The sequence below is a fragment of the Cygnus atratus genome, chromosome 27, assembly GCF_013377495.2.
Source record: "Cygnus atratus isolate AKBS03 ecotype Queensland, Australia chromosome 27, CAtr_DNAZoo_HiC_assembly, whole genome shotgun sequence".
In the NCBI taxonomy this organism is placed as follows: domain Eukaryota; kingdom Metazoa; phylum Chordata; class Aves; order Anseriformes; family Anatidae; genus Cygnus; species Cygnus atratus.
Window position 1 is genome coordinate 5528628 of NC_066388.1, and position 27581 is coordinate 5556208.

Sequence of the window (27581 nt, forward strand, 5' to 3'; positions counted from 1 at the left end):
TTCTTACATGTCAAAGTCTAATGGCTCAATGTTGGACTTGCTCATGCTTAAATATCTGTTTAATTTGCTCTTTGAGGAACTGTTTGCTAAGACTGTCTGCCTTGAGAGGAATGCCAGTAAGCATTCAGGGCAGGTACATTTACAAAGCATGAGTGTACGTAACTTGTCCTGAATACTTCCGTGCTGCTATGCTGGCCTCCTCAACAGTAGACAGGTTTGGGAGTTGCCAAATCTTGTGCCACTTAAAAGAAAGCTTGGCTGGCTGTGGTTCATGGTTGCTTAATTCAGATACATGTGAAGAGCAAAAGTTGGAGGGCAAGGAGTGGAAAGGAACAAATGGGATTGGAGAGGGGAACAAGGAAGGAGACTGTTACAAGTAAAAAGCACGGGGTGTAAACCATGGTATATTTGTTGTTCTGGGGACATTTCCATGCAGCCCACAGAGATAAGTATTACAGAATCACAGAATCGTCTAGGTTGGAAGAGACCTCCAAGATCATCTAGTCCAACCTCTGTCCTAACAGTAACAAGACCTCCACTAAACCATATCACTAAGGACTACATCTAAACGTCTTTTAAAGACCTCCAGGGATGGCGACTCAACCACTTCCCTGGGCAGTCCATTCCAATGCCTAACAACCCTTTCAGTAAAGAAGTTCTTCCTAATATCCAACCTAAACCTCCCCTGGCGCAACTTTAGCCCATTCCCCCTCGTCCTGCCACCAGGCACGTGGGAGAATAGACCAACCTCCACCTCTCTACAGCCTCCTTTAAGGTACCTATAGAGAGCGGTGAGGTCTCCCCTGAGCCTCCTCTTCTCCAGGCTAAACAACCCCAGTTCCCTCAGCCGCTCCTCGTAAGACTTGTTCTCCAGACCCCTCACCAGCTTCGTTGCCCTTCTCTGGACTCTCTCGAGCACCTCCATGTCCTTCTTGTAGCGAGGGACCCAAAACTGAACACAGTACTCGAGGTGCGGCCTCACCAGAGCCGAGTACAGGGGGACAATCACCTCCCTAGACCTGCTGGCCACGCTGCTTCTTATACAAGCCAGGATGCTGTTGGCCTTCTTGGCCACCTGAGCACACTGCTGGCTCATATTCAGCCGACTATCAACCAGTACTCCCAGGTCCTTCTTGGCCAGGCAGCTTTCCAACCACTCATCTCCCAGCCTGTAGCGCTGCTCGAGGTTGTTGTGCCCCAGGTGCAGGGCCCGGCACTTGGCCTTGTTGAACTTCATACAGTTGACCTCAGCCCATCAGTCCAGCCTATCCAGATCCTCCTGCAGAACCTTCTGCAGAATTTGAGATGTGTGAACAGGTGACAGGTGCCTTTCAAAACAGAAGGGTACAGGCAGCCACAGATTCATGCTTTTCCTTTTAAGCTCCATAAAATCTAACCCAAAACTTATGTGGCCATTACTCCTTGAATCTGGATCATGACTGCATTTAGGTGTTGAAATGTTTGGTTTCTCCCAGGGGTTCAGGTCCAAAGTTTTGTTTGGATCATGTCTTATAAAGTCTTCTGCAGTTCTCTAAGCTGGGCAGGAGAACTTCTCTTCTCCCTCCACCCAGAAGGTTCCTGTGGAAATCAAACTTCTGGTCAAATATTTAGAATTTTTCTTTTCATCAAAAGCCTGAAGTCACTTGGTGCAAACCCAAAAGACTTTACATTTGGTTGCTGGAAGCTGACAGATTGTAGCATTCTTAGAGCTTGCACATCTTCTGCTTTTCAATTGAACCAGGAATATCTTGTATCAAACAAATAATTTGTGAGAAAATTTCCGTTTTTTAGAGGAACTATTTTCAATTCAAGGGAGACATTACCAGAGGATTTCTCGAGCAGTTGTATTTTGTGCTAAGAAATGCATAGGCATGGATAATGGGAGTTATAAGAGCTACAGCAATACCACTCAGCATGACAGAAGCCCCTAAACTTGCAAGTTCAGGAATGCCCATGTTACCCTACTGTAGCTTGACCTGGCATTCTTTTAAATCCTGAAAATTCCTCAGACCAGATAACCCTTTGAGAAACTTGTATTGCTGATGAGCTCTAAATGAAGACTGATTGGGTCAATGTGTGCAGCATTTCAGTTTTAGGACCACCAGGAGCATGATTTATAACCTATATGGGATGGGATAAGAGCTACATTTGGTTTGTTGAGTTATGCCCACATATTGCTTGTGGTTGCAAAGAACTGTTTGGATTATGGCTGAAATAGGGCATTTTTTCTTACAATGTGACTTTTGCTCTAAGTAACATCCTAATCAATTAGAAAGCAATGGCTCTCAATGTCAGATTTTTTTTATTATTTTTTTTAACTCAAGGTCTTCGGCTGAGAAATGTGAAGGCTGTAGGGAGTCTGTGTTAGGAAGAAGACTGTTTTTCCTTCTGCTGAAATAAATTGATTGGTGTTCTTGCTGTTTATTGCAATTAGTAAAGAGGGGTCATTTCCTAAAAGCTTCAAAGGAGGACGGCAAGCAGGTAGTACCAATGAAACTGCACATCGTGGGCGTTAAAGAGATTTGGGCCAATGTGGACAAAATCTGTCTCTGTGACTTGCATTAACTAATGTCATGGTTTTTGGAAGAACTAAGAATAAAATGCAATTATCAGCACTGCAGCCATAGGCATTAGCTTAAAGATCAACCTTCAAAACACTTCAGAGTCACAAGAGTGAAAGGAGAGAGTGTGGCTCTAACTTACAATAAGCTAGCACAGCATATCAATCTTGAAAACTACAATCTGAGCACAGAATGTGGTATGATTAATAGATAAAATTAGAGCAAGGACAGAATTTAAATTCTGAGTTGCATTTCTGACGGTAAAATATGCAGTGGTACAACTGGCAGTCTCAACAGTATTGCCTTTGATCCATTGACACTCAGATCTCCCAATAAACCTCTTTGGGGAGACTTTACGATGGGTTAACATTACTGGGGAATCTATTTTCAGTACATTATACTGTTAAACAACCACAGAAGGAGATTAAGCAGCATGTGAAGGAATGCAAAAGGCAGATGTGAGCTCAGGGGAAATGTGCCTTCTGGAACAGGGATGAAGATGATGCTAAAAACAGTCTTTGCAGTGGTCTTGTGGAAGGAAAGACTTTTGTGGTGAACTGTACTGCAAATACTTCTGCTAAGAGGAAGACTTGTAAGCTCAAAAACAGCAGGGCTTCTGAAACTGAAGGTGTCCACTTGGCAGCACCAACCAAGACAGTGATTAAATGTCTTATGGGGATCCAGGGCATACTAAAAAAAAAAACACAAAAAAAACAGATAACTAAAATGTAGTTGATGTTCGTAGTCTCGTTCTGTGATTCTTCTTAACTTTCTGTTCTGGGAGTCTTTTTTTTCCCTTTCCCAAGCTACCTATACAACACCTGCTTGAGTTCAGTAAGAAATATCTGGAGGGCAGCCTTGCTGAAAGGAACCTGGGTGTCTTGCTGAACAACTAGCTGAACACATGAGCAGTGCACTGCTAGGAATGAAGGCAAATGGGATCCTGGGCTGCATCCCAGGGACACTGCTGGCAGAAATCGAGATATCCCACTCTGCTCAGTGCTTGTCAGCCTACCCCTGGAGTGCCCCAGTTCCACTCCCCACAACTCAAACAAACTACGAACAGACTGGAGATGGTCCAAAGGAGGGCCATGAAGATGACCAAAAGGCTGGACAACCTGACTTAGGAGAAAATACTGAAGGAATTAGGTTTCTTCATCCTGGAGAGGAGAAGGCCCTGGGTGACCCCAACACCATATTCTAGTACTTAAAGGGCATCTGCAAGGACAAGAGAAGCTCTCTCTTTGCAAGGAGCCACATGGAGGAGAAAAGGGGCAACAGACACAAGTTGCACTGTGAGAGGTTTTGTCTTGATATAAGAAAGACATATTTCATGGTGAGAACAATTAATCACTGGCAGAACCTCCCCAGGGACATGGTGGCTAGGGTTGAAATGAAGGTTCCACAAAAATTAATTCTTTAGGACATTTGAACCATCTCCCCACTTCCAGGTTCATCTGTGGTTAGTAACTTGCGGCCACAATTGGAAGAATTTATTGTTCAGAAAAGGAAGTGGAAGAAGAGAAAGAATTACCCAGTTCAAAAGCTGAATTACTTTAGGATTGGTAGCCTCAGTCTTGAAGTACTATTGCCAGTTGACAGTGACAGCAGCATTCTTCTGAATCTCTTCTGCAAGACAAATGGCCTGTTGAACCTGAGTTGTGCAAAGCTATGGGGATGCAGATCTATTGCGCAAGCTGTGACAGGGACTCTGTTTTGAAAGACAAAGAAGCTTGGTTGTCACATACGTACCAGTAGCTGTTCCTCCTTAGAAGTGGGAGGGACAGTCTTGGAAAGGGCATCCTTACTCTCTTTCCCCAAACTGTGTGCTCTTGAGTTCTCTTATAATTTTCTTTCAAGAGCTGCAGCAAGGTGTTTGTGAGTTCCAAAAGCCTGAAAAATGTGGATATTGGCCTTAATTTGAATTTTGTATTCAGAGTTTTAAAATATATCTGTATCTTACAGAGAAAAAGTGTTGGAAGCTGAAGTGTTGGAAAATGAGTAAACTTCTAGTTCAGGTTTACAAATTGTGGAATTGATGTGCAGCACTGAAGGTATCTGCTCCAAGTGAACTGATCACAGGCAAGCTTGTGGATCTCCTGTCTCTCAGCCTAGTACTCTTCCTATGGTTTATGGGGCTCCTCTAGAAGCTAGAGATTTGGTGCAGTTCTCCTTTCTCAGTGACCTGTTCTTCGTTCACCTCTGCCCCCATAGGCATCCAGCAAGTTTCCTTGTCATGGTCCTCTTTGTATTGTAAGTCCAGGATGGGACCGTGAGGCTAAATAGAAGGCAAAAGTAACTAAATACTGGTTCTGCCAGCTTTGTGAGGTAGGGAAGGGATACGAGTGCTATCCTTTTTTTCACTCCTGTCTGAAGTCTGTTCAGCACTTGATTTGCTGCTCCACTTTTTCCTTCAGAGAAGACTACTTGCTGTCTTGTAAACAGCTTGAAAGTTATCTCTGTTACTTGTGGCTACACTAGCTGCGACCTGCCATCTGTGCTGCTCTCAAATCCTAATAGCTTCTCAGCTCAGCTTCCCCAGAGTTTGGCTGGCTCTGAAGAAAGACATTCATTCCTTGAAACATCCTAAAATCTTCAAAGAGCTAAGAATGTCATCCATCAGCTTTCCACTATTCAATGCGTCCTGTCCATGGAGACACAAAAACATGCAGTGTTGCCAATGGGAGGAACTGCTTGCAAGGGTTACTTCACTCCCAAACACTGTGACCTGGTACTGGTGGGGGTGAGGAGGAAGACTCCTTCCTCCTTTTTTTGTGTGCTAACTGCCTGTGTAGCTGATTTTTTTTTTTTTAAAGTGTCTGTCATCGTAATTTCATAGTAGCTTTCAGGAAAGATCAACTTCTCTTAAAGCAACCCATGGGCTTTTTTGTTTGAAGCTGTCTTCCTGTGTCCACAAAATGACCATGGAAAATAAAGATAAGGGCCAAATATGTTTTCCACCCTCTGACCTGACATATTCACCGTGTCCTGAGTCAATACATAGGTGAAAAGTGAGCTCATTCTCCTTGGCACTACACCAAGACTGCTCAGTTCATTTTGCACAGTCCTAGACTGTTTGATGCAGCGACCTGGAAGCAAGAGGCCGTGAACTCCATCTGAGTTCAAACTGTTCCCAAATTGAAGGAATTCAACAGTTGCTCATCACTGTTCTAAGACCCAAGTCTCTCCTGGTGGAAATTGGCACAGCTTTAAGTTTAAGCTGCTCTGTGTGAGAATGTATCTCAGTAATTTCGCTTTACTGTGGCCTGCAGCTCCAGCCTGTATTCTCAGAGTGCCTTTGTGGCAATTAGCTGCAAAGAGTTTAACATAAGAGTTAACTCAATGGGAATTTTATAGAGACCTTATGGAGACTGGATAGCTCAGCTGTTTTTATTTGTTTAACTTCTCATCCTCTGATTGTATCAGGGAGTGAGGTATTTTTAAAGCTAACACTGAGCCAACAGTTCCTGAAACCTTAAATTATCCCAGATGAGATGTAGACCAGTACAGCAAGGACTTGCTAAGGTTAAGGGCATGAGCTAATAGATTTTTATTGGGATTATTGGCAGAGAAAAGTGGCAGGTGAAGAGAGCATCAGCTCATAATGTTCATAGCTAGGGGATTAAAAAATAGATAAAAAAATAATTAAATAAAGAACATCTGTAGAAACCATGAAGAGTATTTGGCTGAATAGAACTGTAATCAGATGCATGTTCAACAGCAGGGTGTTTTCTGCCAGCAGCTAGACCTAGGAGAATCGGTTTCAGACTGTACAGAATTAAAAGTAATTATCCACTGTGGTGACTGGATAATGTGGCACTGCTTCATGGTGCTAAAATGTCTTTGTCTGCCCAGATTGTGCCGGATCCAGCAAATATATCTCTGGGCATGGAGGCAAACTCTGTCTGAGGCAATATAAGACTCAATAGAGGGATGAAAGATTGGTCAGGATCTTTTGCACTCTAGTGATGCTCTGGACACTTGGCCAAAACCGATTCTTAGCACAAGCCACCCTGAATTATTCAGCACCAAGTAACAGAAACAAGGAAAAAAGAGGCAAAGACAGTGAGAGCAGGACTTCCCCAGGTATCATCAAGTGAGCTGTACAGGGAGCTGTATCTCCAAACTGCCCAACAAATGTCTTCTAAAAATTGTCCTCTGTTTTTAAAGCCTACCAGATTGTTTTATTTTCCCTCTCTTTCTCTTTCTCTTTCTCTTTCTCTTTCTCTTTCTCTTTCTCTTTCTCTGGCAGCACAGAACTTTTCTTGTGATATCTTTCTTACTTTCTTACAGCCCAGTCACTCTTAGTAAATTCTGCTTTGCATTTCCAGTCTAATGTCTGATTTCTCCACTTAATCATGTCACTTTAAACCTCCATCAAATGTTTTCCTCTTATTTTCCTCTAGTGGCTTTTCCCTCTTTCTATTACAGTACTAATTAATGTCTATCACTGGACAAACAAACTCTGTCAGGTGTTTTGGGGATATGACCTTTATGAAGGACACAACCTTATGTCTGTCCTTATGTCCTTCAACCTTATGTCTGAAGGACCAGATGTATTTCTTGGGTAAAAGCATACACCAAGGTGAGCTAGGCATCCTCTTTTGAAGGGTGGCCAAAGCAATTGTTTGATTAAAAAAATAAATCAAATAAAAACATCAAAACAGGAGAAACAGTCACGCATCCCTCAAATGTCCTCCCAACTCCTAACAAGTTGCAGTGTAGATATGTTTAAAAATAAGACTTACGTGTGTTTGCCTCCAACAGACTTCTGTGTAGCTGCTCATGCCAAGTGTGGAGGAACAACCTTGGGGCAGTCAGACAGGAGATTTGGGCTAAGTGAGCAGGAAAATCTCAGTAAAATGTGGCATGCTCACCAATCTTGCTCATTTATGTTGTATGATACCAGGGGACCAAGATGGTCTGTCACTGATGTTAGCATACCTGCACAAGGATAGGCAAAGACAAGGGGTAATGGCTTTAAACTAAAAGAGAATTGGTTTAGCTTAGATGTAAGGAGGAATTTCTTTAACTATGAGGACAGTGAGGCACTAGAACAGGTTGCCCAGAGAAGTTGTGGATGCCCCATCCCTGGACGTGATCAAGTGCAGGTCGGATGGGGCTTTGAGCAATCTGATTTAGTGGGAGGTGGCCCATGGAAGGGGGTTGGAACTAGACAATCTTTAAAGTCCTTTCCAACCCAAACCATTCAATGATTCTATAAATGTGACAGAGCTTATGGTAACTGCTCCAGTAGGTTGATGTGGAGCTCTTACAGTGCTGGACCAAGACATGCCCCTGAAGGACTCCTCCTAGGGAGTGACCCTTCCATACTGGAGCACGTGCTGTTCTCCAGAGCTGACAGTTGTGAGCATGAGCAAATTAATAGTGTGGTGCTTGCCAAGTTCTGTTAGTAGTGTTTAAACTATGTGAGATTGGAGAACAGAACTGTAAGCACAGCAGATGAACCCATTGGAGAAAAAAAGCAATTCCTTCCAGATCCTTTCTCCCCATCTCAAGATTATTATGAATGTGATATCATTGTTCTGTGCTTATTTGTCTGTTCCCCCCCATCCTCTAACTCAGCTCTAAATGGCTTTGGCATTCAAAGCCCATGTGTCCCTACACAAAGCAGAGCAATTATAGCATGATCTCAATGTGGTTTTCATTACAGCATTAACAAAACATTCACTTCTTATTTATGGACCTTCTCAAAAGCAGTTTCTCTAGCTCAGTGTTCCAGTGTCTTTATGCATTCCTACCTCCCCACAAATTGGGTCTGAAATAAAAACTTTGCTTGCAGAGTTGTCACAAGGAGTGCATAAAGAGTCATCCAGGATGAACTGGAGATTGTGCTTTGGTAGGTGGTACAGAGAATTATGCAGGTATTTTGTCTTTCCGAAGGAACAATGGAAGTGCTCCAGCTCAGCACTACCCATCTCAAGTGGACTGAGGTACAAAGAGAGAACAACTTCCTTAGCACAGATGTTCCTGAGGGAGCCTTGTGTGAGAGCAGCCAGACTTCTGCCTGATGTGGCTATACTAGTCTAACAGAAACCATAGTCATCTCTCCTACAGAAAGTGAAGACCAGGTCAAAATGTTTGGAGATGTGCTTTAGTGAAACACAAATCATAAATACCTTTGTAATTAACAGGGATATAACAGAAGGAAACTGTTAGGCTATGATGTTTGGAAAGTTTGGCAAACAGCTTTTGCAGCCCTGTCTGGACTAAAATATTGCTGATATGGCAAGCCCACCAATCAGCAGTTGCAATATTGTGGTGGCAATCCAAAAGCATTAATGCTTTCTTAAATCCTTCTGTGAGGGGTCTTTGCAGTCAGTTTTCAATCTGACAGTGTTTTTGGTTTTTTTTTTTTGTTTGTTTTTTTGATGAAACATTAACCAAAGTAAAGGTTGTTCATTTTAGCTTGATTGTATGGCTTAAAGTAATATTATCTTTCTTTGTCACCTTTGGGTTTTTGTTCCTCTGTTTTATTGAGTTTTGCTCTTCTGTGTTAAAACATCATGCATATATTGAAGCTTTTATTACTATAGTTGGGAAGTACTCCAAGTTCTGGCTTGCCAAAAGGTTACACCCTGCTAATGGCAAAAGAAACTAGTCACTAATGCTGGGATTAATAGATTTTACAGGCTACAGATAGTTGTCAAAAGGTATAGGAATGCTGGGTAGTAAATTACAGGAATTTGAGCAGTATAAAGTACCTTGTTGAAAGGGCATCCACAGAAAACAGATGTGTTTTGGGGAGATATTTGACCTTTTTCATTTCTGCACATGGCTGTGAATAGTTTTTCTATTTCTATGACTGACTGGTTTTAGTTGCCCATTTATATGTGCCCTATAGACTTTGCATACAGTGAAAACCTTATTTTGCTTGATGGAGTGATTAGGGGTGCATAGGTAAGGAGCAAAGTGTGCTCTTCACTCAGGGTAGACTTTCTCAGAGGTGAGGAATTGCAATATTCCCTGAGGATGCCTAAACTCTGGTGCCTGAGATATGATCAAGGCCCTTTCTGTAAAACTGGCAAAGGAGGCCAGATGAATTCTGCAGGGTTGCACGGCCAGCTAGCGGTCAAGCTGAGAAGGGAAACTGCTTCCTGTGCAGCAAAGTCAGCAACATGGAGTGCGCTGCCCTGCCTTCCACAGCTCTTCCACTCGCATTGTCAGTTGACAGGAGTCCAAACCACAAAGTTAATATTTGGCATGAGATCTGGAGCTTGAGAGCATTCAGGCTCATCTCTTACTGCACAGGAATACAGCAAGCTTTTTCTGTAACTAACAAAAAAAGCAGCGTTCTTTCAAATGCATCCTGCAGATATAGATGCAATAGCAGATGAGAAGTGTTGTTTTGTTTGGTTTCTCAGTGTAAGTTTTCCAGGAAGGAGTCAGATGGCCAGAATTATGCAAACCAAATGGATCATCTTTTGTTTAGAGCAAAGAAGAAGTCACTCATTTTTGTGGTGAAACACAAGCATTCTCCAAACAAAATAATCTCTCCCTGTAGCCAGCCTGGCCAGCCATGAGTCCCCTCTTGAGAATCCAAGTCTGATAAACTTTCTAGAGAGGCATAGATTTAAAGCAAGTTAGGGGGTGGGTAGGGAGAGAAACAGAAACAAAAAGCTAAGGAAATCTAAGTAAAAAGCAGCTTTTTTTTTTTTTTTTGTGAATGCTGGCATGAAGCATTCTTTGGCTTTGGCTGCCAGTGTTAGCAAAGGAGAAAACAAGACATTGGTCTTCATTCTCTTGTCATGTGTGCACTGAGACAATGTCATAAATTCATATCTTCATAAACCAGGGTGAGAACAGCCCCAGAGTATCACAGGGCCAGACTCACCACTGCTAGGCATCTTCCATGCTCTTGCAAAGTAAGTGGGAAATGCTACTGTTTTGATTTGGTAACTCCATTGCAAAACTCACCATGAATCCAGTGTTATGCTGTAGGAGATATGTGTGAGGGGCATGCATTGTATCACTGTTGTCTGTCAGCCTCTCTTTTAGTGAGGAAGTCATCTTGTAGATGGTGTGGAGCTAGCAAAAGAATACCCTGTGCTAAAAACGTCCACTCTTAATGTTTAGCATAGCGGAAATGTTAGCATGTGCTCTTGTACTGAGGGTGTGGGAAAACAGGAGTAATATACGGTACTTTCCAGGCCAACAGCAGGAGCAGGGATCTAGAGGGATCACAGAAGCTTGAAAACTGCTCTCAGTAGCTGAGCCATGATGCAGAAGTGCAGCCTATTTGTGAAAACCATACGGCTGGCTGAAATGTTTCATTTTCAGCTGTTTGCCTGTGTGTCAAACAGCCCTTAACAAAATAACTGCTGTGGGCAACCCAAAAATTCAAGTGTGTGTATATAGGCATGGGATTTGCTGGAAGCTGGAAATATAAGGAAAACTTCAGCGAAAGCTACAGCTTTTCATTACCGTTTCATTTTTTAATGGAGTGTAAAAAATAAACATTCCCTAACCTGCCTGAGGAAATCATTCTTTATTTTGCTGCCAAAGCAAAGAAACACACCACTATGAAATGGAGATTATAATGTGTGATAGGTATTGCTAGAGCAATATTCTTTCGAAAATTTTGCATTCAGTGAAAACTTCCTATAGGAATGTCTGGGAGAGGAGTCTTGGCTTGGTGAGCTCTGTTCCTGCACTGAGGGGACAAGCTCTTGCAGTCTTTACGTCCTCTCTTCTTTATGTCTCATCTGCTGCAGTAAAACATGCTGTGTGTCCTTGCTTCTGAGTGAACCCTGCTGAGCTAACTGCTGAGAATGGGGCCAGGATCAGTGGTGCTCCACTGCCATCGCCCTGATAATTATTAGACAACATGCATGTGAACAAATTTCTCAGCAGCCAAGAGAGAGCAAGGCTTACAGATGATGCAGAAATTTCTTTCAAGAAGGTTACCACGTTCTCTTTGTCTTATGTCTCTTCATAGCTTTTTCTCCTTCTACTGGCACCTTACATGGTATTGTAGCTTGCACCAGTTTCCTCAAAAACAAAAAAAAAGACAGAATAGCTCAACTCTTCATTAGATTGCTAAACAATTTGGCTAAACTTTCACCCTTGCTCCTTTCCATCCCCTGTTGCAATCAGCAATGCCAGCTAAGCACTAAACACTGTTTCGAACATTGCTTACATGTTGCCCAAGTTATGTGCACCCTGGGAAGCTAAGTATACCAAGCAGTAGTGAAGTGACTTTTATTGGTTAGAAACCCTGGCATTGCTTTCAGTATTTCAAACAGCAAAGCAAGGTGGTGACGTTCTTTTCTTTTGACATAGTGCTGTAGAAAGAAGGAATCTTCTACCCTGCAGTATGTAGAGATGAGATTCACAATTTGGACTGATGATGGTATTTGAATCTGCCGGGAGAAGGGCCTTCCAACAAAATTAAAATTTTATCTGGAAATATTTAGGAAAGCTGATAATATTTGGTAACTGCTCTCATTTCATATCCATGTAGGCATATCTATAGAAGACCCTAGAGGTGGTTATAAATACAGCTGAATGAAAGCTTTCTGATGCAGTGACACACTTCCGGAAACTGCTGATTCAGCAGAATCAACTCATTCTGTAGGAATGTGTGGTTTCCAGCCAAAAAAAAAAAAAAAAGAAAGAAAGAAAAAGAAAGAAAGATATCTCTGCCTGGTTTTCTGCCAACCTACCTGATCTCTAGTCAGCTGGCAAATGGGCTGGGAAGTTCCTTGGATCCCCATTTCTCTGTGACCAGAGATAGTATAAAGTTCAGTTTTAAGTCCACAAAAGGGTAGTAGCTTATGTTCCTGTATCTGAGGCAGTCTCCTATTGATATATATATATACATATATATTCACTCTGCTTTTAAAACTGTAGCATAATTTATGTAGGAATGTTTCAGTCTGCCTTGAAGTTGTGAAATTTTCCATAATATACAGTTTTTTTCACCCAGCTATTTCTAGTTATATGTAATCTCTTGCAGCTACATCCAAACATCCTACAGAGAACAGCTGTTTACTCTGAACATGTAAAAAGCTTTGGGTTTTCAGTTCTGTTGATGTGTGGCATGAGGTACTACAGCGGCACGCAGCAGCTGCAGGAATGGTGAGGGTGCTGCCTGCAGGATGTGGCTGGCAGGTGGTGCTGGGCATCGGATGCCCTGAGCCCTGCTGTAGAGTGGTATTACCTCACAACAACTACTATGCCATAGCTTTTATCCCCTACACAGTTTTTCATCTTTTTTATGCATCAAGAGTGAGCAAAAACGTTATTCTAAACTTTGTCTTTAAGGCCAGTGTTACTGACCTGGTAATAAATCCCAGTCTCTCTCTCTGTCTCTCCCTCTCTGTTTCTCCTCCTCTCTGTTTTTCCCAGATGAGAAGCCTTTTGTTGTGGAAGATACCTACTTACTCTGCCCGGCACCTGTACTACGAGAAGTTGGCATGTATGTCTTTTCTACATACTCAAATATTTACTTTATCTGTGGGAAAAATGACAGTCTGCCTCATCTCACTATGCTCTTGTTCTTATATGCATCTAGTTCTGACCTTGGCTCTTGTGTTTCACATTTGAGGACCTCATAGTTTCTAGACTACAAATTTCACACAGGAAAATTTGAATGCTGTTTTAGGTTACACAGAGCATTATTTGCCATCATTGGTCAGGGTTTATCAAGTATGGCATGTCTGAGTGCTAAAAACTGGCTACAGCATATTTTTACTGCTGGTATCAATAGATTTAGAGGCTCTGTTTGAAACTATCTCAATTGAGGGTAGATTATTAGTAGTTCATATGACTGTAAAAGGACTTCTGATGGAGTTTCCAGCAAAAGTCCTATATTCACATTTGTCCTCCATCATATTTGAAAAGTCCATCAGTCAGACAAAGTCCCTGGTGACCGGAAAAAGGAAAACATCGCTCCCATTTTTAAAAAGGGTAGAAAGGAGGACCTGGGGAACTACAGACTGACGAACCTCACCTCTGTGCCTGGCAAGATCATGGAAAAGATCCTTCTGGAAGCAATGTCAAGCCACATGCAAGACAAAGAGGTGATCCAAGACAGTCAGCATGGCTTCACCAAGGGCAAATCATGCCTGGCCAATCTGGTGGCTTTCTATGGTGGAGTGACTGCATCAGTTGACAAAGGAAAACTACCTGGACTCCTGCAAGGCCTTTGACACAGGCCTTTGACATCCTGGTCTCCAAACTGGAGAGAAATGGATTTAATATGGACCATTCAGTGAATAAGGAGTTGCCTTGAAGGTCACACCCAGAGAACGGTGGTCAATGTTTCTATGTCCAAGTGGAGGCTGGTGACAAGTGGTGTACCTCAGGGGTCTGTCCTGGGACCAGAACTGTTTAATATCTTTATCAGTGACAGAGACAGTGGGATTGAGTGCACCCTCAGCAAATTTGCAGATGACACTAAGTTGAGTGGTGCAGTTGATACTATAGAAGGAGGGGATGCCATCCAAAGGAACCTGGACAAGCTTGAGAAGTTGGCTCACGTGAACCTAATGAGGTTCAGCAAGTCTATGTGCAAGGTGCTGCACCTGGGCCGGAGCAATCCTGGATGTGAGTACAGACTGGGTGAAGTTGAGAGCAGCCCTGCAGAGAAAGACTTGGGGGTTCTGGTGGATGAAAAGCTTGACAAGAGCCAGCAGTGCGTGCTTGCAGCCCAGGCCAACTGCATCCCAGGATGCATCAAAAAAGGAGTGGCCATCAGGGGAGAGAGGTGATTGTCCCCCTCTGCTCTGCCCTTGTGAGGCCCTACTTGGAGTACTACGTCCAGGTCTGGAGCCCCCAGCACAAGAAGTGTGTGGAGCTGTTAGAGTGAGTCCAGAGGAGAGCTACAAAGATGATCGGAGGGCTGGAGTACCTCTCCTATGAAGCGAAGGCTGAGAGAGCTGGGGCTGTTCAGTCTACAGAAGAGAAGGCTCCAGGGTGACCTCATTGCAACTTTTCAGTATTTGAAAGGGGCTTATAAAAAAGATGGGGAGCAACTCTTTGCTCAATCAGATAATAACATGACAAGAGGAAATGGTTTTAAACTGAGAGAGGAGAGATTTGGATTAGAGGTTAGAAGGAAATTTTTCACTCAGAAGGCGGTGAGGCACTGGAACAGATTGCCCAGCGGAGCTGTGGATGCCCCATCCCTGGAGGTGTTCAAGGCCAGGCTGGATGGGGCCTTGACCAACCTGATCTAGTGGGTGGCATTCCTGTCTGTGCAGGGGGGTTGGAGTTAGATGATCTTTAAGGTCCCTTCCAACCCAAGCCATTCTATGACACTGTGATTCTATGAAAAGGATTTATGTGCATGAACAGACATTTTTCTCTCTACCATGGGAGTAAAGAGAAGGAGAGCCAATAGGGACAACATAATCCTCTTAATGACAGAAAAGCATTCCTGTCTCAAAGGTGGAAAGTTTGTGCTGCTGATCCTAAACATAAAAAGATTCTGAATTCATCCTGGTTTGCATTTAATTCCCAACAACAACCTTTTATCCAGAAATGAGTTGCCCAATCTTTGCTTTTGTCTGGGATCTGCAGTCTGTACTCAGCTGTGCACCTGACAGTTATGACTTCCCCTTTGCAGATAAAGAGAGCTCCAGTCTCAGCAGAGGACCGATGTGCTCCTGGTCTCTCTGTAAACAAGAAGATGCTTAGAGAGGAGGGACTAACTAGATATTTTCATATCCAGGTCTAGCTAAAAAGTGAACGGCACTTAAAGATGCAAGATGTTTCCTCACTATTATACTGTATTTATTAGTATTAGAGGTATACTTCTAGGCTTTTCTAATCAAAGGGCACATACATTTAACAATGGATGACTTAAGATACAGGATTCCAGCAGTAAGTAGCATTCTCTAAAGTCAGTTAGGAGATCAGAGACAACTTGAAAATACATGTGGCTGAGGAAAATATGATATACTTTAATGTGTGTACTGTGCCTACGTTCATCATGGGGTTTAAAGAATGCAGATTTGAAAGAAAGCTATTTGTGCTGGCAGATTCTGGTTAATTAGCAGTTGTGAATTGGAGTGCAGGGGGGAGAGCACCAGCAGTGTGAAGTAGCCTCTAGGAAAGTCTTTTTTGTGCATCAGGAGCCCAGATTCCAGACGACGTTATCTATCAGAGGATTGTTGACTGGCTGGCCTGACTTATTTCTTGTGTCTTTTTTCAGGGAAGCAGCTCTTCAAGTTAGTATGAACGATGGTCTGAGCTTCATCTCCAGCTCTGTCATCATCTCCAGCACACACTGTGTAAGTTCTCATTCATGTGCTTAACTAAGATGGTGCATTCAGTAAGATGGTGATACTTAGCAGATGTGTTTGTTACACTGGTATTAGGGCTCATGAGTTTAGGACTTGTTTGTGTGAAGGACTTGTTTCTCTCTTTTAAAAGTGAGCATGTGTGTGGTAGTTCAGTGTTTTCTGTATCGTGTGTACCATAATGTGGCAAAGCTCTCATGTCTTCAGTAAAAACCTCAGCCTCTGTGTCCGCTGTAGGATGCACAGACCAGAACATGACTAGCATGGGTCTGGAGGTATCTATGTCTGCTTTTCTATTGCGCGGTGAATAAGAAGCATGTCTTCTGGCTTTTTTAGGTAGTCTATTTCCTCTGTTTCCTCCACAATAATGGTGCTGCCAATGGTGAAAATCACACAGCAGTTGTGATTGCACCCTTTGTCTGGAAACCAGTATGGTTTCTAAAAAACAAAACAAAACAAAACAAAAACAAACAAACAAAAAAAACCTGAAGTAGCTGGCTTAAACTGAGGTCATGTCCCTTGGTGCCAGTAGTGAATCACTGCATTCTTTGTTCCCTGGTAATACGAGGTGAAGGACAATGAAACCACTTACAATTCATGGTATTGCTGAAGATGCTGCTTCTGCTATGTCGTGGCTGTTGGGAATAGATGGTTTAAATGGCTTGCACTAAGGGAAGTGGTGGAGGATTTTATTTTGAGCTCAGAACAACCCTTCATACTTCAGTATATTCAGCTTTATTTGTCTGCAGAAAGATTTGTCTCCTGTACAGAGAATTGCTGAGTCTCTGCTTTACTTCTCCCGTGTACTGACTTAAACTGTATGGGCACATATTTTTTAGGAAACCTGGGTAATCCTGCAGAAGACCCAAAAGTCTGTCTATGGTCAATTTCTTTATTCCCTATCCAGTAAAGGCGTATCATGTTTCCATAGAGGATAAGTGAAAGACGAAGCTGTATAACAGCCAATCACCAGCAGTCTTCTGTGGTCCACAAAAGCTGATGCACAACATGAGGGAAAAAAATCTTTTGTGTCACTTGATCTTGATAATTGTTCAACAATGACAAGATTGTAAGGAGAGACAGCTTACAGAGCTCACATGAGGACTTATACTCTAAAACATACAAAAACATCTTTATGCCTTAAAAGATGGGTATTTATCTTGTTAGACTTTAATTTTTTGAATTCAACTTCTCTTTGCTCACTGGTGAAGAGGTATTTGTGCTGTATATTGGTAAATTACGGGAATACTCCCCTGTGTTTTGTTCATGAGGCAAGACCAGGGAAGAATTCTTAGAGAAAAGTTATTCTTTCATGATACTCTTTCTTCTGGGGATTGAATTATTTCCAGGTTACAGGAGATGGAAAACTGGTTCTTTTTCTATTGTTTTAATGGCTGTAACATATTTTTTTTCAGAAATGCCTACAATTCACAGCAGTGCTTGCTACTCTTTGATGCATCCAGACTGGGAAATAGGCTTTTCAATAGCAGCTGGAATTCAAATACAGTTCGTACATTCAAACCTAGAAGCAGCGACATTCAGTGGCTGCTTAGAAAACTATATCACAGGCTTCACTAGTTTAGGAAGTTTCTTCAGGGTTAACAGGCATTTTGTCTTTCTAGCAGTGTTATTTGTTTATTTTTTAAGTTCTTTTAAAGATAGAATTGTTTACTGAGACTACAATCCCGTCTTCAATTAAGGTTACAAGAGCACAAATCCAAAATACTCACCTATATACTAAATGTGCAGCAAATGACTTGTTCAGTCGACTTTGGACCTAGAAAGTTAGGTCTGTTGTTTGAAGATCTACAGCCAAAGTTGGACAGTCAGAAAGCTGTAGAGTCAAGTGATGGTAGCAAGCAGGGAAGAAAGCAATCAAGCTCCCTTCCCTGTCTGCAAACTAGCAGTGGTTTGGCTTTTTTTTCCATACTACATTTCAGAAACACTCAGGTTTGTAAAGAGCATAAAGTATAAAAAGTGACCTTTCCAAAAGCTTCTTACATGGCAGTTAGCCGTGGTTTAACACGGCACTCCACGCTCCCATTGATGCCTGGTCTTTGAACCCCAGACTTATTGCTCTCCAGCAGTTTACTGGGAGAAGATACAAGGCAAGGGTAAGCTTTAACAGTTCTTTTATTTTCTTCCATAGTTTGACAACAAAACCTTTCTATGCAACATTTAAATAATTTGGAAATTTTAAGACAGCATATCCCATTTTCCCTATAAACAATACCTGTCCTTTTCTATGAACTATCCATTTCAAGGACTATCTGGAGGTCATCCAGGGAAGCAGAAAAATCCATAACACACACTTTTTTATTTTTATAAATGCTCATCCTTCTCCATCTAATTTGGACTAAAGAGATGCTGGGGTCTGTATTTTGTGGAAGTCACCCTTGTTAAATTTCAAGCCGTGAGAGCATTGTAAGGCTGTCTCTGGTGAGCAGGTAACCAGGCTTACCTGCCCATGAGTTACAGGGACAGGTCAGCAGTCTCTGATGGGAGTCTTTTGCCTATGACATCATTCTGTAAGCATTAAGTAACCTTATGCTTTGCAGCAACAGCATTTAAGCAGGAAGAGAATCTAGTCCACCATACCATGTGATTAACTATTTCCAATACTTCATTCTTAATGCTATGACCTAGCTCAAATTAATGCAATGAGCAGCTACTTTTGATTAAGAGTGTAGCTGAAACAGACAGCTATATTTCCAGTGAAAAAAGACAGAAAATGAACTCCCAAGTCACAAATAGATATCTGAAGATCAGGAGAGATAGAACGTAGATGTCTATCCATCTAATAAGCATTTTTTATCACACTAGCTAGCAATAATTTTAGCATAAGATTTCATGCTAAGAAAGTTGGGCAAGTTTCTCACAGGTTAAATAGCAAAGTGATTTTATGCTAGCATAGGTCCTGATCTTTATCTAATATCTAAAGCCTCCTAGGAACAAGACGGGTAAATAAATATCAGTTTTACTGAGCTGTGAATACTCTAGAAGAAAGAAAACATTTTTCATCTTAGGCAAATAGGTCACTTCCTGGCAAGAAACAATAGATCAAGGCCTTTGCCTTTTCCAGAAGCATATATGGCTTCAGTGCTGTAGTTCAGCAAGCCCTAACTCTCCTGTGACTGCCAGAGGCAGGGAGGGAAGAGAGCTTAGTACTCCTGTGTTCACATTGTGTTTTCTAACACCAGGTGCCAGCTGTTGAAAACGGGATATTGGGATTTTTTGCCTTGCTCAGTGCAGTCTTTTTTTGTGAGGTTGCCAGATAAAAAGCAGTTTTTCCAGGTTTTGTCGCCTTCATATACAAATACTGCATGTGTGGCAAAAAAAAATGTTCCTGTGCACTCGTCCCTTCTAAGAAATGTCACAGTTTTGTGTCTCTGAATGCAATAACGCACATCCCTCTCTAGTATAAATGGAAGCCCTCTGGGAACAGACAGAGCTTTTGCTTAAGCCCGTATTGCCAAACTGAAGTCATTATTTGCATTTTTTCCACTTGAGGTGTAAAATCTGCTACAGCATTTCAACGTGGAGAAAATGAGAGCAGGTTTGGAATGAAGGCATACGTAATGACTGATTTCATCTCCTTCCTGGTCTGTTGAGAGAGAATTAAATACCTCTCACTTTCCAGCATTAAGTGACACTACTTGTCAAATCTGTCAACACCAAATTAGACCTCACTGGTGAATGCTGTTGGTTGTTTCTTTTTGTTTGTTTGTTTTTTCTTTTTATAAATGAGACACACATACAGCTGAAGCAGCTTCACAGCTTCTACCTGTTCTTTCAAATGGGAACGTATAAATGAGCAGATGGAATCCATTTGCCTGGAATGAATGCGCTTTGAGTTACTTCTTTTTCCTAGCTTTCTGATTCCTGAAATGTGGCGAGCTTCAAGGCTTGCAGTCAAATAAATAAATAAATAAATAAATAAAAGGGATGAAATAAATTAAACTGCATGGGCTCTGTGGAAGCCTGCCTTTTGCTCAGTTGCTTGTGCTTTCCAATATCAGAGTACAGGCATGATGGCATATGCTTTTATACCCCATTTCCATGGGTCTCAATAAAATTGCTCATTTTGGTTCCCAAAATAAAATTGCAAGAAGTGCTTAAATTCTGTTTTTAAAGTGAGCATCCAGGCTGTCATGGTTCTTCACTGCAATTCTTTCATCTGATGAAAGGTAGTTGATATTTCATTTAATAAAAGAAAACAGAAGGCATTTGTAAAGATGCTTTTGCTGTAGAGGATCTTCCAGCATTTCCATTTTAAAGCACATTTTGTGAAGACTTACAGTCACTTAAATGTGATTTTTGTTGGATCATGTAGAGCAAAGTCATCATTTAAAAATAAGAATCAAAATTCTTCCAAATTGGCCCAGTTATTTTTAAGCCCAAGGTATGAAACAGTCCATAAGAGGTCTTTGGGGACTTTATTTTGTTTTTCTTCCTCAGGATCTTCAATATGAGTTTTCAGAGGCAAGGGAGTTGATTCATATATGTGAGGCCCTTTAAAATCCCTTGTGGTGAGTATCATTTTGGAATTGGCCAAGGCACAAAGACCCATTAGCCAACAAATGAAACTACAAATACAAGGTCTTTGTGATAAGTAATTTTATATAGAATTTCATAGCTTTCCTTTTTGAATCAGCACAAGGAACGCATATCCCTGAAGAGAACAGTGGCTTTCAGGATGCTAAACACTTGTGAACAGCACTTCACAGTGCTGGGAGAAAATTGTTTTGATCATATTGCTTCTACTGAGAGCTGGATGCTCCCAAGCTGAGCTGTGAACCCAAGTATGCACACCTGAGTTGAGAGCTGATAAGGCTGATATTATTGGGATCTCATAGCAGCAAGGAAGGCTTGGTTGCAATATGTTAGTCCAGCCTTTTCCAGGGTTCAGGCCTTCTGAGACTCTTTGCAATGGGAAAATAAATAAATGAATAAAAACGAAAAGGTAAAAAACAGGTTAGCCAAGGAGAATTCCTCTGCTTTGCTGAGTACAAGTCTTCCTTCAACCCTCCCATTAGTTTCTCAGGAATAATGCTTTTGTTTTGGTTTGTTATTATTTTGGCTTTTCTGCTATTTGTCTCTAAAGTCTTTAATGGGAAACCTGTCTGGACCATGCCAGATGTATCCAAGACAATGGTATCAGAGCATATTTCTGTCTGTCAGGGTTGGAAAATAAAAGCATGCTGGAGAGAGGCAAAGGGTATTGCACCTACTGCTTTGAGAGCATAAAGCAAGCCAACCCCAGTTAGTCATGTATCCACAGGGGGATAGGACTGGAGCATACACCCTCTCAGATCCCCAAAAGGTGATGTGCAAAAAGAAGCACATACTCCAGGGGGACGAAAATGGGAGGGCCGTGACCTGCTTACATTCAATGGATGCCTACAGCAGCCTTGGAGAACCAGGCAGTAGGGTGTCAGTATGTCACTGAAAAGGTCTGTGGAAAAAAAAAAAAAAAAAAAAAAGGATTTTTGATTGTTGGAGGAATGCAGTGATTTCTGTTCATCTGTCAAAAAAAATAAAAAAAAAAAAGAAAAAAAATGGGCCAGACACAGGAGCTGTTGTGGTTAGGCAAAGCATTTGTTTTGTTAAATTACAGAACACAGATGAACCCCTCTACCAGAATAATGCTACCTGTAATGAATGAAGCCTGTTTGTGTCCTCTCTGTGGATAGCCGATACTATTTTTTATTCAAAGATTTTGCTAACTGAACACCCCAGATCAAGGATTACTGGCTGGCTTTTGGTAAAGCTGCTAAGAGTGGAAGGTTGGGTTTATTTCAAAAGCAAGAGGGTAACACTGTAAATCAGGGGTTGCAGACAGAAGTTTAATCCTGCCCTCCACTAACTTTTGTATTACCCAGTTAAACTAAGACAGGGCTGTCCTTGAGCATAATTTAGGGTAGTATTTGGCCTGGACTGTGAGACCACTGGCAGCTACCCCACCAGAACAAGGGAACGACTGGAATGAGAGTGTTCTTAAGGTTGGAGACAATGTGCTGTTTATATGCTTAGCTGGGGGATAAGATGCCAGCATCTCAAGTATGACAAACCTCAGCTGGCTGGAAGTATTTGATGAATTTTTCTCTTTGCTTGCTTGGTTTTTCAATATCTGCACCTCTTAAAAAGGTGCAGATTTTTTTATTTTATTTTTATTTTTCCACGTGAAAGCTCCCTGTGGGGGAAGCCTCCCCCCCCCGATGAGCAAAGAGGCTGCATTATTACTGCATTATCTCAGGAGAAGAGAACAAAATTGTGGAGGGACATCCAGGTGACCTCTGCTGCTGGCAGAAGGAGCTAAATTGCAGCCTGGAATGCTGAAGCCTGCAAAGGCCAGATGCATAGAGGGGCGGGGCCTTACTTCTGAAGAAATGTCCTTAAGTCTCCAACATCATGCTGGCCCAGGGAGAAGCTGGGCTTGTCACCCTCTGTGCTTTTGGACAGGGTCATCTCTTCTGCGTAGAATCCAGTGAGAATTAAAAAGCCTACCTCTCTCCAGCCCATGGAACCAGTCAATGCTTGAACCAAGATCTTGAGAGGAGACTGCCCTTGAAATAATTTTTAAGAGGCTTGTGGATGTATCCCGGGCATCCATTTTGCAGCTGGATCTTCCAGTCCTGAGTTTCCAGGAGCTGTTTTGATTACAAATAATGTTTAGATATCAAAATTCACCACTGTCTGACTTCATCATTTGACTCAATGTGAACAGAGGCCTTGTCTGGGGGACATCACCCTCCTCTTCAATCCCACCTTCTGCTAATACTCTTTTTTTATTGGCCTTAGTACTGCAGTCACACTTATGGATCTGGCTTGCTCCATGTGCCATGTAACCACAGAAGACAAAAAGAGATCCTGCCCCGCCAGTTGCTTATAACTCCTTGCAGCAAGACTATATTTACTTGAAATGCTGCAATGCTTTTGCTACCAGCCAAATGCTCTCAGCCTTGCAGTACCTTGGAAAGACTTGGATATCCCAGGGTGGGCCGGTCTGTCTGATGTGCAGGTGCATGAGGTGCCTTTGGTCACTGCTGCTGAGGTCTCTATGCAGTATGCTAGCATGGGCCAAAAGTATCTGGTGGCTAAATAAAGCTCTCCATGACAGGGCTTCAGAAACAATTGGGCACGCTTAGATACGACTTTACAGTGCATAAATGCTGTATTTTCATAGACTGTGAAAGACTGAATTCTTGTTCTGTTTCCTCACACTTTCCTTTAAATATTAGATTTTTTTTTGTAACATGACATGTGACTTTAGTGGTGTGAACACAGCATGCATTGCTTTCATTTGCACCTCTGAATGCCTGGAGAGTATACGCTGCAGTGGTTTTCCCACTGCTTGGAAGAGAATCAGCAGGTGATGGCTGGTGGAGTTGGGAACCTTAAAAGTGATTTACTCCTGTTCTCATGTCAGGCGTTTTCTGAAGAACTGAAGGAAGGAGAAAGCATTAAATACTGTTTTATGAATGTGTATACATGCAGATGTACACAGGGAGGGTTGCACACCAAGCATTGTCAGGAAAGGGAATGTACAATAGAGGAAATAATTTATGAAGCAGCATTTACAGGCAGGAAGTCAGTCCTACTCTGCTGACTGAAGGGCTGCTGCCAAGTTTTTCAGTGCAGAAAGAGAGCATTTCGGAGAGAAGCCAGGATGGGAATTAAAATAAGTCTTTATTCATTTTCTAAAAGGCTCCCAGAACAGCAAAAACCACTAATGACCTCTTGCACTAGCAACTCTCGGACTCAAAACTGGAAGGGGGATGAAAGCTGCAGGGCTGCAGTGACCATGTAAAACAGGTCTTCCTGGGCAGCTCTGATGCCTCAATTGGAAGAGCAATCCCCTGTAACATCTGGTGAGAAACATGTGGTGCTTCTCTGCAAGAAGGAGAGACAATGGAGATACCCACACATGAGGTGGGAGAACAATTCTGTGGCAGAATGTGAGTCTAGTGATGATTGAAAGTTGTTTTTATTTGCTATGTGTATACAGTCCATTATTAATGTCTTCCCGTGTCACACCCAATTTCTTCAGGAGGAGAGCTGGGGGAATTGTGATTGTAAAGAGGAGAGCCTTTCAGCTGAAGAAGGATGTGTTGGGTCAGGGCAGTTCAGGGGAGAGGATGCTTTTTTGGGCAGTCTATGCAATACCTAAACTGGCCTTGGTCTAGTACGCCAGGGTCCTATCAAGTGCTAATAGGTAACAACTCTGCCTTACTGGAGATGCTGGTGCTGCAAAATCACTCCTGGATGGGGAGATCTCAAGTTGGTCAAGCACATTGCCAGGCAGTTAATAACCTGGAAGCCCGGAGGGGATTTGGTGTCTGGAAGCTGGGCCAAGATAGCCCTGGTCTGTGGAAAAGTGGATTCTTGAAGCTATACCCATGGAAGTGAATGGATGTGGGGGCTTGTTGCACCTGACAGCATTCTGGGGCAATGCACAGGCAGATCAGAGAACTGGTAATCTTATGGTGGAGCAGTTCTCAGTAGCAACCATGAATAAATGGCTTGGGATGCTCAGTGAGGGAATACGCCTACCCTTCTGTAAAGAAATAGTCTCTCTGGTTCCGTGTTTCCAGTTGCAAGACATTGAAGTCAGCTGGAAAAGAGATTTGGGTCTCTTAACTTCAACAGGTTTTGCTTTTGACCAAAGGAGGCTTTTTACATCTAGGTATACCCTCCCTCGCCCCCCCCTTTTTTTTCTCCTGTGGCTGTTTGAAAGACTGAAGGAATTTGTACTTCTAGTTGAACAATACTGTATGGATTTGGTCTTTAAATATAGAGAAAGAAAATCAAGAAAGTACTGCAGGCTTAGAAAAATCTGATGACTCCCTTCAGTGAAGTTTTTGTTGTTGTTATTTATTTATTTATTTATTTTAATTCAGAAGCAATGTGATGCAGTACTAAATCAGGGCTTTTTCAATTGTGACTTTGTTCTGGGATGCACAATTAAGGTTCTGCTAGTTATCAGTGTTCCTGAGTCTGCATGCAATTAAAGTGCATTTACTGTTGTATCAATAGAGGATTTATGAAACTGCAGAGTAAATTTAATGAGCACTTTCCTAGGCCCTTGACCTGTATGTATATTATTAGATGAGGTGTTGCTCTGTGGAAACTCCAGTGCACAGGATTTCAGGTTTGTTTCTAAAATAAATCTCTCTTAATTGCTTTATGCTGCAGATATAATAGGCAGTGAACGGTTTTGCTAATACAGGTCATCCTGAGAGTTTAATCCGCAGAAATTATTTCACTCTAATATTGCTACATGGGCTGTTTTGTAACACCCTGAGGTGCGGTAGGCATTTTGCAAATAGCATGTTCCTATGGTTTTGAAAATAGTTTGATGTTTTTTAAGAAATTCCCAAGAGTCCAGTACATTGGGGATGGGGGAAAAATGACAGAATTGTTTGAAAAGTTTCAATTTGGGAACATTAAAATAATTTATGGATATGCAGACCATTCTCCCGTGGCAGTGCTGAAATGAACTAGAAAATCCATGCTATAATCTGTGTGCATGTACACCTCTGGTATTGAAATACTATTTAACAGCATGTAAGTTGAAACAGAACACTTAGAATCAGTGCATTCCAAACAAGTATTTTATTTTATTGAAATACTTCTTTGCTGAAAATGTGATTCCAATTTAAACCAAGTTTCAGAAGGAAACTTGTCCCATACACATCTTGTTGTGTGGATCCAGCTGGCATTTTCTTACCTTTGTCCAACTCATGGCAGGCTGCCTGTGACAGCCGGTGAGGAACATCTCTTCAGCTTGGGGGGATACATGAGAGTGTTAGCTCAAGTAAGATGCTACTTAGAGGTTTTTTTTTTTGTTTTTTTTTTAACTGAGCTGCTTAAATGCTACAAATCTCAGACATGCACAGAGACAAGGCTGTGATGCACAGAGCTGTAGCATGCTGTTTTCCTTCCTTTTATGCCTTGCAAAGAAGTAAACCCAAATCAAGCCATAAATGGTTGTTGTTATGAAAAAGCTTAATTCCACAGAATTTTGCTATTATATCAGTTGCTATTCACCTCCTGAAATGGATTTAGCATCCTTTTGTTAAGGACTGCCTTCAGGCACACATGGAAACCAAAATAACTGCTTAGGGTTCATCTCAAAGACTTTGTTTTTTAAATACAACTGTCAGGGGACAAGAGATGGCTGTTTCAGAGTAGGAGCTCCTCAGTCAAAAAAGGAACATCTACAACCAAGCATGCACTATCAGGGGGAGCACTCAAGCCCCTGGCATTGTTTCAGCGCAGAACCTCAGATGCTCCAACCACTGCCTGTGGCTGTAGGTGTGATTACTGAGGTGCTCATCTGCAATTAGTGCTGAAGGTTCACAGGTCAGAGGCTCAGCATCCTTCAGTCTCTGCTGCTTCCTGCTGCAAGGCTGTTAAAAGCGTGACCCCTGAGGTTTGATAAGCAGCAGGTGATGGCATGACTAGTGCAAAACTGAGCAGTTCTGCAGTGACATGAAATCTTACCACTGTTTTCAGCCTTTGTTTCAGAATAGGTGCCTTGACAGTGAAATCCAGGGGTCAGAGGCTTTATTTCAGAAACAGTAACAGAATTTGGAACATTTTACTAAATGAATGGGATGTCCCAGTGAGCTAGTAGATAAAAGAGGGTGAAAGTCTTTGAACCTCAGCACCTCTGAGCAGGGAAGTGCTTGTCATCTGAAGGATTTTGAATTGAAGAGGGAATGGTCTTCAATTCAAATCTGTCTGCAGGGTTTTGTCATGTTGTGTTTTTTCATAAAGTGTCCCACCAGACCTTCTTGTATTTAATGCAGGCTCCCAGATGCAATGCCTTACATTGCAGGACTGGACACACATGAATTCTATCCTTAATTCTGCCCTATCTGCCTTCAGAAGTCTTGGTAATGCTTCTGTTTAGCTGGTAACTTGTGATTGTTTCTTCTGAAGGAAAAGTTCAGCATGTTTTCATAAGCATAAACACTGCAATCAGGGATTAGAGAATTGTTTTCGCTGACCAAAGATCTTCCCTTGAAGCAGAGGGAGTAATAATTACTTCTCCTTCCCACCATGTGTTTGCTCTGTTTGGAGTGTGAACTTTCCAGGACAAGGGTTGTCTTTTGCTCTGGGTTTGTACAGCATGTGGTAAAGTGAGGCTTCGCTGGTGTTTATACTGTGCTGTAAAGCAAATAATCTAGGATGCTGGAAAAATCTTTGGTAAATGTGCTCTCATCTTTCAGGTGTGAAAGGAAAGGATGAAAACAGATCATTGCCAGAGGACTTCTTGTTTCACAGCACAGTACACTTGGAAAAAAATGAGCTGAAAACACTTATACTGGGTGACCTAGAACAGGTGTTTCTTGCTCTAGTCCCTTTCTGAGCTTGGCTTTCACTCAAACAACTTCACGTAGACATCAAAGAGGCTAGCATTACAGAATAGTGCATTGAGTAAGTTTTCATTTCCTTTTAGAAAGTAGACCAGATTTTTATACTAAAAACAAAACAAAATGAAAAAGCTCCTATATGTGTGTTAAAATAAATGATAGACATCAGTTTCCATTGCAGTGGTGGAAGAGTTCCCAAGAATGTCTGGAAGAAATGGAGAATATTTCCTTTACAATAAAAGCTGCCTGAGTCTCTCTAGTGTGAAAAGGCAGAGTCATCCTTTGTCTTTTCCTCCTCTATTGAATAAAGGATGTTAAACTTGTTTCTCCTTTCTCTTTGGGGAGAAAAATCTCAGATTCTGGATGCTCAT

The 27581-nt window shown here is 41.9% G+C and overlaps 1 protein-coding gene across 9 annotated transcripts in view; it reads left to right on the plus strand.

Moving 5' to 3' along the window:
- The window catches only part of ANTXR1 (ANTXR cell adhesion molecule 1), a 117226-nt gene that overhangs the window by 32888 nt on the left and 56757 nt on the right, over positions 1-27581 (plus strand). For all 9 annotated transcript variants that reach the window (XM_035568810.2, XM_035568816.1, XM_035568811.2 and 6 more), the window contains 2 exons: positions 12933-13002; positions 15742-15820. In XM_035568810.2, coding sequence (XP_035424703.1) covers positions 12933-13002; positions 15742-15820 — 149 coding nt within the window. The remainder of the gene's footprint in view (positions 1-12932; positions 13003-15741; positions 15821-27581) is intronic.